This window comes from Sinocyclocheilus rhinocerous, unplaced genomic scaffold (genome assembly GCF_001515625.1).
Source record: "Sinocyclocheilus rhinocerous isolate Xijiao unplaced genomic scaffold, SAMN03320098_v1.1 scaffold166, whole genome shotgun sequence".
Lineage (NCBI taxonomy): Eukaryota > Metazoa > Chordata > Actinopteri > Cypriniformes > Cyprinidae > Sinocyclocheilus > Sinocyclocheilus rhinocerous.
Genome location: NW_015633186.1, coordinates 1,958,804 through 1,969,188, shown reverse-complemented (window position 1 = coordinate 1,969,188; position 10,385 = coordinate 1,958,804). Strand labels below are relative to the sequence as shown.

The window sequence follows — 10,385 nt, the reverse complement described above, 5'->3', positions numbered from 1 at the left end:
GGCGGTAATGCACCTTAACGTTGGATGCCACCCGCCATAAAACAAGAAGAAGAAGAAGAAGAAGAAGAAGAAGAAGAAGAAGAAGAAGAAGAAGAAGAAGAAGAAGAAGAAGAAGAAGAAGCCGCCATAAAACAAGAAGAAGAAGAAGAAGAAGAAGAAGAAGAAGAAAAGAAAACAAGACTACATTTCCCTTTATTTCCTCTCGAATATTACAGAAACAATATCCGGGTCAGAGGAGGCGAATTTCCGCGCCTTTTCGTAGTCGAGATGGATGAGAGGGTTAAGCAACCTGCAATATTTCAGCTGTATTATCACATTATGGACTAAATTAAACTTTAATACACATGCTTCAAATGCGGACGATTTGGTGAGACAGGATAACATTGAAGTATGTTGCTCCCGTCTGACGTCGCCAGACTTGTGCTGGGTAAGTTAAGTTCACTCTTGTGTCTCTTTCTAGGGGAAGCTAGCGAGCTAATACTTTGTTCCTAATTACAGCATATGTAATTATGTAATTTGTCTCAAAAACTGCTGGGTAGTGGTAAATATTTAGACCATTACAATTGTGTCGTTCTGAGCTCAGTCAGTGCGAGGCTGTGATGTGTCAAAATGCTGAGATGATCGATAACAGTAATGGCTGTTTTATCTTCTATTCTCAAATTAAAAAAATTAAATATGAAATTATGTGTCATTTACTTTCAACTTTTAGGCTACCTGCAGCAAGAAGGGCTCACTGCCACAAGCCTAGCCTTCATCTATGAGAGTCCAAACCTGAAGGAATATGCCGAGCACAGCTCGGAGGACGGGGTCATCCCTGCCTGTGTGTTTGTATGTGTCAAGTTCATGATTGATAACACGGTGGTAAACATCAATAAATGACTGGCGTGTGTGAAGAAGACATGTTTAATAGATAACGATATTGTTATTGCTGATTATTCTTCTTTTCCAGTCTCTTTTTGGAAAAAACCTGATTACGATTTTAAATGAATATGTTGCTGTTAAAGCAAAAGGTGAGTTACCCTTAAAAGTAAATGAAATGTTTTGAGATGCACAGTGAATCTGTTTCCATTTTAACATGTTTGTCATTTCTTCTGCAGAAACAAGTCAAGAAAATCAAATCCCAGCTGTGATGACATCATTATGGAAAAAGCTTGACTTCACACTCAACCAAATCAAGTGAATGAATATTTGTTTACATTGTTACATTCAATGTTTTAATTATTTTATGCACCGTATTTATTAAAATCTTTCTATATTGTCCACAGGTCTCTGCAGAATTCTCCTGCAGTGCAGCTGAATCAACGACGTGAGTTTTACTCATTGTTTGAGAGAAATTGTGTTCTTGATGACTTGGAATTATTGAAATTAGGCAAATATAATAGATATATAACACAAATATAATATATAGATATGGCATGGAATGTAAAAATATGTGCACAATTAACACAAACTACCGTTTAAAAATTTAGGGTAAGATTTTTATATATATATATATTTTTTAATTTTGTTTATGTTTTTATGTTAAAATTGTTTATTTGATCAATATACATAATTTTTTTTATTCTTTGATGAATAGAAAGTTCAAAAGTACAGAATTTATTTGAAATAGAAATTTTTGTGTATCATAACTGACTTTACTGTCACATTTGATCAATTTAATGCATCCTTGCTGAATAAAAGTATTAATTTCTTTAAAAAAATCTTACAGACCCCAAAACGTTTGAACAGTATCGTAATTTATTAATTTTTTTCTGTCACTAAGTGCGCACTATGAATAGCATTCAAAATATGAGGCGTCAACAAAGACCTTTGTTGGCATCACAGTCTCCCATCATTGGGCACCCACCTGTGACTCCAGCAGTTCAGTGTGTCCCCAGCACTGTGTCCACCCCTCAAGGCATGCTGGGACATTCCACCCCAGTGTCTTACACTTCCCAGTATACCAGACCTTTCACTCTCTACCTTAGTCAGCCAGGTGAGTCCTGAAAAACATGTTTGAATCACACTTTTGTATGATTTATAAGTACCCTCTTTCCATTTTGCTATCTTACATCTTCATAGGGGAGTCACCTTTGCAGATACTGGTTCCTGATAATAGACTGAATCCAGGACCTTTGTCTCCGGCCCGCAGGAAATGGTAAGATGAGAGTGATGTCGACACCAGAAGTATGTTGCAGTTTCACTTTTTCTATCTTTTCCAGATCAATCTGTGTTTTGTGCTGCAGTGACTCGCCGAGGCGGAGAGGAGGTGGTCAGTTGGGTGCCAGTGGGACCAGCAGAGCCACCGTAGTGTCCAGCACTCTCATTGTGGAATCTCAAAGTGAAGAAACTGTGACGGAGAACTTATCTGTGAGTCAGGCTGATTCAATTCTCATTTTTCTTTTTTTGGTAACGTTTCTGTTTACTTCTGCATAATTGAAGATCATATGTTTCTTTTTTTAAACAGCAAATAGTTATAGAAAATGCCAGAGAAAAAATTCTCAATGATAGATCCTTACAAGAAAAACTTGCTGAAAACATCAACAAAATCTTGGCAAGGTAAATGCTAAATAATGGGCAAGAAACAACTTAAACACACACACACACACACACACACAAAAAAACACTGAAATCTTACTACACATAAAACAACTAAACATAAAACAACAAAACATTGTGATCTTACTAAACACATGTTGTAATATCACTTTAACAGTGATAATAGTCCTCAGACATCAAAAGCTGCCTGCAGTACTGTGGAACAAGAGCAGTCGATTGATGAAATCCTGGGCCTCCAGGTGTGTGAATGCACATCTTTTATTGTTTGCTTTGTATATGTTGACAGCCAAATCAAGCCTTAACCTGTAAAATTGTTTTAGGGGGAAATTCATATGACCGATGATGCCATCCAAGACATATTGGCGCAGACAGAGTCAGACCCAGCATTTCAGGCACTCTTTGACCTCTTCGACTATGGTAGGTTTGAGCAAATCAAATTCTGTTATAAAAGCCAAACTGATTTTTTTATTTGTATGGTCTCACTGATCACCTTTCATATTGTTTGAAGGGAAAAGTAAATCGGCTGAAGGCAGTGAACAGGCTGATGGGAGCTTCAGTACTAGTACCAGCGCACAAGAGAGTGATGAGACCGGGCATGTAGACAGCGCTTCTGAAACCGGTAAGATGGATCGACTTTACTTTGTGTACATTTAATTATATGAACAATTAAGGGTGTGCGATATTGACAAAAAATGATATCTCGATACGTCTGGGGTTTTATCGATAACGATAATTAGACGAAAAGCAGCTCCGCTCAGGAGCGCTTCTTTATCAGATCAAATGAAAATGCCATCGAAACTTTTCTGAAGACAGTCGGTTCCCTTCACAGATACATTTATATAAAACACCCGCGACATTTTTTGATTTTGAAACGTGCAGTGCTCATGTTTATTCAACGAAGTCAAACGGCACAAATAAATCAATGTATGGGAAACTGGTAATGTATATCGAAATATCGGAAATGTGTTTAAAAATCATATCACCGTTATTGAAAAAAATTATATCGCGATACATATTGATATTGAATTATTGTCCAGCCCTAAGCTGACTCCTAAAGGTTTTGATGTTCTTCATATTCTGTGTGGTCAGTTCACACTGATAGAAATGAATCTTTTCCAATAAGTTTAAATTGATTTTTACATGGGCATTTTTACCTTTATAAAGCCAATTTTCTAAAAGTGTCCATTATCTTTTGAGTCAAATTCTTACATTTAAGGGCTTTTCACACTGAATGAGAAAGTTCGGCGCGAAAGTTTAGTGCGATGACACTTTTGAATCGAAACAATAGATCCCTATGGGGCTATTCACACCAGGTGCGATCATTCACAGCGCAAAAAAGCGAAGTTTTTTTTCATCCTGTGTGTTGATTTTTTTTTTCCCCCCGTCGCTCCTTGATGAAACGGGCCTTCCAATCAGATTTGAGCTTAGATCACATGCGTGGAGCAGCTGCTGTTGCACAAAAAAGCAAAGAGTGGTGCCGCTGTTTCGAAAACCAGCTACTTCTGCTTGTATTTTAAGATGTTTTCTTTTAAGCATTATAGATAGTTTGTGTTCCTGGCATAGAACCAAACTTTAGGCTATTTATCTTAATTTAATGCTGTATATTGAGCAGCGGACGATGTTAAATCCATATAGGCTACGAGATACATATCTGAGGAAAAATGCATTGCTGGTCGGCACCAACTAGCGTGCAAGCGTGAATTAGCAGAAGGCGATCAATCGTTTCAGCTTGGTGTGAAAGCAATGTTCGTCTGCGATTCGCCTCGCTTTTTCGCATCGCGCTCAGTGTGAAACGGCTTTTAATCAGTGAATTAGAATAATAATACATTTGGGTGGTTACCAAGCAAATAAAAAACAGTATGAACAAAATTCATCTTTGCAATGCAGAGGTAAATCTTTGCAATCTGAAGTGGCATTTAGATTTACACACTGTTTAATGCAGGACATGAATGCATTTAACCTGCAATTTACAATTGCATAAATATTGTTTTGATATTAACAATAAAAACGTTGAATAGATACTTTAAATGTGAAAAACGGTTGATTCATTCAGGAACGAAACACCGTCATGTTGCTCAGAGACACAAAACAATGCTGTGGTTGTGTTTGGAATTATTTTTGTTGTCGAAATAGTACAAAAACAGGAAATATAGTGTCTAAAACGTAAGTCAGAATCCTGAAAAAAAAATTTACTCAACTGTTTTAAATATTGATAATCAGCATATTAGAATGATTTCTGAAGGATCATGTGACACTGAAGACTGGAGTAATGATGCTGAAAATTTACCTATGTATGATCACAGGAATAAATTACATTTTAAAATCTATTCAAATAGAAAGCAATTTTAAATAGTAAAAATATTTCAACATTTTACTGTTTTTGCTGTACTTTGGATCAAATAAATGCAGCCTTGGTGAGCAGAAGAGAATTCTTAAAAAAAACAAAACAACAACAACATTAAAAATCTTACTGTTCAAAAACTTTTGACTGGTAGTGTAGGCTGATTATTCTTATAGATTGAAACAAATGTGCTTCAGTCAGAAAAAAGGGTATGAAAAGTGCTCCGAGTCGCTGCAGAAAACAAAAAAATTGAACAACAACAAAAACTGGAAATGTTGCTGGAGACGGGCTTATTTAAAATGAAAACTCATTCTCTGGCAGCAGGAGGCGCTTTTAGAGTGATAAAACTAGCGGTTTCTCCAGTAATGGCTGTAATCAAAGCAGCTCCGCTCATGAACGCTTCTTTATCAGATCAAATGAAAATGCCATCGAAACTTTTCTGAAGACAGTCGGTTTCCTTCAGAGATACATTCATATAAAACACCCGCGCCGTGTTATGATTTTGAAACGTGCAGTGCTCATGTTTATTCAACGAAGTCAAACGGCACAAATAAATCAATGTATGGGAAACTGGTAATGTATATCGAAATATCGGAAATGTGTTTAAAAATCATATCACCGTTATTGAAAAAAATTATATCGCGATACATATTGATATTGAATTATTGTCCAGCCCTAAGCTGACTCCTAAAGGTTTTGATGTTCTTCATATTCTGTGTGGTCAGTTCACACTGATAGAAATGAATCTTTTCCAATAAGTTTAAATTGATTTTTACATGGGCATTTTTACCTTTATAAAGCCAATTTTCTAAAAGTGTCCATTATCTTTTGAGTCAAATTCTTACATTTAAGGGCTTTTCACACTGAATGAGAAAGTTCGGCGCGAAAGTTTAGTGCGATGACACTTTTGAATCGAAACAATAGATCCCTATGGGGCTATTCACACCAGGTGCGATCATTCACAGCGCAAAAAAGCGAAGTTTTTTTTCATCCTGTGTGTTGATTTTTTTTTTCCCCCCGTCGCTCCTTGATGAAACGGGCCTTCCAATCAGATTTGAGCTTAGATCACATGCGTGGAGCAGCTGCTGTTGCACAAAAAAGCAAAGAGTGGTGCCGCTGTTTCGAAAACCAGCTACTTCTGCTTGTATTTTAAGATGTTTTCTTTTAAGCATTATAGATAGTTTGTGTTCCTGGCATAGAACCAAACTTTAGGCTATTTATCTTAATTTAATGCTGTATATTGAGCAGCGGACGATGTTAAATCCATATAGGCTACGAGATACATATCTGAGGAAAAATGCATTGCTGGTCGGCACCAACTAGCGTGCAAGCGTGAATTAGCAGAAGGCGATCAATCGTTTCAGCTTGGTGTGAAAGCAATGTTCGTCTGCGATTCGCCTCGCTTTTTCGCATCGCGCTCAGTGTGAAACGGCTTTTAATCAGTGAATTAGAATAATAATACATTTGGGTGGTTACCAAGCAAATAAAAAACAGTATGAACAAAATTCATCTTTGCAATGCAGAGGTAAATCTTTGCAATCTGAAGTGGCATTTAGATTTACACACTGTTTAATGCAGGACATGAATGCATTTAACCTGCAATTTACAATTGCATAAATATTGTTTTGATATTAACAATAAAAACGTTGAATAGATACTTTAAATGTGAAAAACGGTTGATTCATTCAGGAACGAAACACCGTCATGTTGCTCAGAGACACAAAACAATGCTGTGGTTGTGTTTGGAATTATTTTTGTTGTCGAAATAGTACAAAAACAGGAAATATAGTGTCTAAAACGTAAGTCTCTTAATTAACTTCTTGTTTATTGAACTGTTGTACAAAATTAATGTCACATTTGTAATCATGGTAATTTTTGGAGAAAAAACGGCACTCTTTATGTGAAATTGATTAACTATTTGAAGTGGTATAAATATATAAATTTTCTCCCCCATGTCTTGAATTTGTGATCATTCTAAACATTTTAATAGACTGAATCATGCAGTACGTAAGTCTCTTAATTAACTTCTTGTTTATTGAACTGTTGTACAAAATTAATGTCACATTTGTAATCATGGTAATTTTTGGAGAAAAAACGGCACTCTTTATGTGAAATTGATTAACTATTTGAAGTGGTATAAATATATACATTTTCTCCCCCATGTCTTGAATGTGTGATCATTCTAAACATTTTAATAGACTGAATCATGCAGTGAAAGAACGCACTCTAAATTCACACACGCACTAGTCTAGACTTCTTCACGTAATGTATGCGTCCGCTCTGTAGGTGTGTTTTGTTTGGTTTTTGCAAAATACTCGATAATGTCAAATTGCACATTGTTAAAACAACAATTATGATATCACAGACGATATATCACACACCCCTATGAACAATGGTTCAAAAGTTTGGGGTCGGTGAATTTTTTTATTTTAAATATTTTTTTTATATTTTAAGAAGTTTTTGAAAGAAGTCTCCTCTGTTTTTGTTCAAAAATACACTACAACAGTAATATTATGAAATATTACAATTTAAAATAGCAATTTTTTTCTATTTCAATATTTTTAAAAATAATTTATTCCTGTTATGGCAAATTTTCAACAGCCATTACTTCAGTCTTTGGTGTCACAACGAGATCCCTCACAAATGATTCTAATATGCTTATTTGATGCTTGGGAAACATTTATCATCAATGTTAAAAACATTGTTTATAACAGTTGTTTTTGGGAGACTGTGATACTGATACAATTGTTTCAAAATTCTTTGATGAAATAGAAAGTCCAAAATAACAGTGTTTATTTGAAATAGAAAACTTTTGTAACATTATAAATGTCTTCACTGATGTTCCTGGTCAATTTATTTCATCCTTGTTGAATACAAGTATTACTTTCTTTAAAAAAAGAAAAAATTTTCACTGACCCCTAACTTTTTAGTGCAGAGACAATATACTGTTGTATGATTTTATTTATGATTTTAAGGTACTGGACAGGAGGATTCCACATCAGGAGGAGAAAGTAGGGCACAAAACCTAAGCACCCAGTCTGAGTCAAAAATCAAAAAGAAATCATCCAGCCTTCGTAATGCATCTGCTTCCACAGCTTCGCAGCCACGTATCGTAACCAAACAAACTGGACGAGGATCCACAAACTCCAAAAGAGGACTAGCCAGGACTAGAGTTTTATCTGGTAATAAACAATCCAAAGGTGGCACTTCAACTTCAAGGTTGAATGATAAAGCAGATTCGCGACCACCTGACCAAACCGTATCAAGCTCTTCTTTGACAGAGGAAGGCGTTGGCATGGAGATAGATGAACCAGAAAATGAAGCCTCTGAGAGTGTAAATATCCAGCTAGTTACTCTGGAGAGCTCAAACGCCAACGAAACATCAAACGACAATAAAAGCAGTCAAGTTCCTGTTTCAAGTAAGACATCGCAAACCACATCCACTACTGAAACCTCAAATAACGCATCTGTGAATGAGCCTGGGAGAGTAGCAGGAATGACCATCGGACAGAATGAGGATATGGGAACCTCTTTATCCGTTCAAAGTGACGCTGTGCCCTCACTTTGCTTGCCTCAACCTGACACAGACACATCCGCCAAAACGGCTTCTACACCCTCTACAAACAGAATGCCTTTAACTCCTTCCAGCACTCAAACTCAGTCCAGTACTGTCAAAAGCAATCTCCCTACATCAGGTGCTTCATCTGTCGCAACTACGCCATGCATTTCTGACGACCCGGCCAGTGAGCCTGATCCCAATAAGATTGTTTCTCTAAAAATCATCATCAGTGACGAGCAGGATGAGGTCTCAACTGATGCAGCACTGAACCAGGCAGTTTCCAGCATCACCAGTGACCACATCCCCACCATCTTCCTGTCCTCTCCTGCCAAATCGCCTGCCAAGACTTTGCCCGCAACCTCTGCGGTCATAACACAAGAGGAAACGGCTCAGGCTGTGAGCTGCTTACAGGGGGCAGAGGGGGTTGGATCATTCGGAACACCTACGAGGAGCGTGCAGAGTAGCGGACAGCCTGCATTGGGACGTCCCGCAAGTCAGGAAACCGGTTTCATTCAGCTGTTGCAAGCTAACCCCACCTTTAGGCCTTCAAGCAGCTATTTTGTCGTAACCGATCCGGCTGCTGCCGAGCAGCGGTTAAATGTTGTGCTGCTTCCAAGTAATGTGCCTCAAGGGACCGTGTCTTTAATGCCACATGTGGTAACGACTCCACCTCGCCAGAGGACTGTGGTGTCCATGGGAGCAAATGTCTCTCAGACCTATTCGCCTGGTGAGTGAAGAGTTAGTTTGATTATATAAGACACTTTATACTTCTATTTAGGTTGTATGTTTCTGTTTATGTTGAGGTACTCATTTGCAGACTTTATTTAGTCTTCCTCGGGATTAAGGGTGCATATTGTTTGAAATTCCAATTGAATTTGTTTTAGGCTCCACAATCATTATATCTTCTCCAGTTCAGCCCATGTTACAAAATGTGATGCTTCCAGTATCTGTAATGGGGCAAAATACTGGAAAACTTGCAGTCCTTCCCAATCAGGTTAGTAACTTTGAAGTGTACAGGTTTTGTGACAGAATAATATTTTTTAGAATAGTTTTATTCTATTTATAATTACTATTTTTTTTGTACAGATGTTGACTTTGCCATGTTCAGCCACTGTAAGGCAGCCTGCAAAAGTTATTTCTCAACATAAATTGGCACCCAAGGAAAACACTGAAATGGGTAAGACATTTTTCATTTACAGATGTTTTTTTTAATGATATTTTTATTATATAAAATATTGATATAAAAATTGATAAGTTTACATTTATATAATTATAAATAATTTATATACTTAATGTGTTTATACACACGTGGTCAGAATTGTTGGTACCCTTGGTAAATATGATCAAAGAAGGCTGTGAAAATAAATCAGCATTGTTAATCCTTTTGATCTTTTATAAAAAAAAATCACAAAAATATAACCTTTCATTGGAGAATAATAATTTAAAATAGGGGGAAATATCATTATGAAATAAATTTTTTTTCTCAAATACACGTTGGACGCAATTACTGGTACCCCTAGAAATTCTTATGAGTAAAATATATCTGAAATATATTCCCATTCATATTCATAATTTTGAGAACACCAGGGTGATTATGAACATGAAATTATCCAGTCATGGCTTCCTGTTTCACAGAAATATAAATAGGAGGGGAAACAAAGCCCAAATTCCAATGAAAATTCCCATTTCCACCATCAGGGCAATAATTAAGAAGTTCCAATCAACAGAAAATGTTATGAATCTGCCTGGAAGAGGACATGTGTCTGTATCGTCCTAATGCACGGTGAGGAGGAGAGTTTGAGTGGCTAAAGACTCTCCAAGGATCACAGCAGAGTTTCAGATAAAGGTTGAGTTTCGGGGTCAGAAAACCTTAAAAATGATCAAATAGCACCTACATCACCACATGTTGTTTGGGAGGGTTTCAAGAAAAAAAAATCAAGAAAAGAA

The 10,385-nt window shown here is 36.7% G+C and overlaps 1 protein-coding gene across 2 annotated transcripts in view; it reads left to right on the top strand.

Annotated features, from left to right (window-relative positions):
* Positions 1-209: 209 nt before the first annotated feature.
* npat (nuclear protein, ataxia-telangiectasia locus) overlaps positions 210-10,385 on the top strand; it is a 15,024-nt gene continuing 4,848 nt past the window's right edge. Inside the window, exons 1-16 of one of the 2 annotated variants that reach the window (XM_016557012.1) lie at positions 210-427; positions 710-828; positions 950-1,010; positions 1,098-1,176; positions 1,266-1,306; positions 1,763-1,975; positions 2,062-2,137; positions 2,226-2,349; positions 2,447-2,538; positions 2,696-2,777; positions 2,859-2,955; positions 3,047-3,157; positions 7,855-7,890; positions 7,975-9,165; positions 9,323-9,432; positions 9,525-9,615. In XM_016557012.1, the coding sequence (XP_016412498.1) occupies positions 391-427; positions 710-828; positions 950-1,010; positions 1,098-1,176; positions 1,266-1,306; positions 1,763-1,975; positions 2,062-2,137; positions 2,226-2,349; positions 2,447-2,538; positions 2,696-2,777; positions 2,859-2,955; positions 3,047-3,157; positions 7,855-7,890; positions 7,975-9,165; positions 9,323-9,432; positions 9,525-9,615 (2,560 nt within the window). In that variant the 5' untranslated portion in view covers positions 210-390. Of the gene's footprint in view, positions 428-709; positions 829-949; positions 1,011-1,097; positions 1,177-1,265; positions 1,307-1,762; positions 1,976-2,061; positions 2,138-2,225; positions 2,350-2,446; positions 2,539-2,695; positions 2,778-2,858; positions 2,956-3,046; positions 3,158-7,854; positions 9,166-9,322; positions 9,433-9,524; positions 9,616-10,385 lie in introns of both variants that reach the window. The other variant, XM_016557011.1, reaches the window with a different exon arrangement.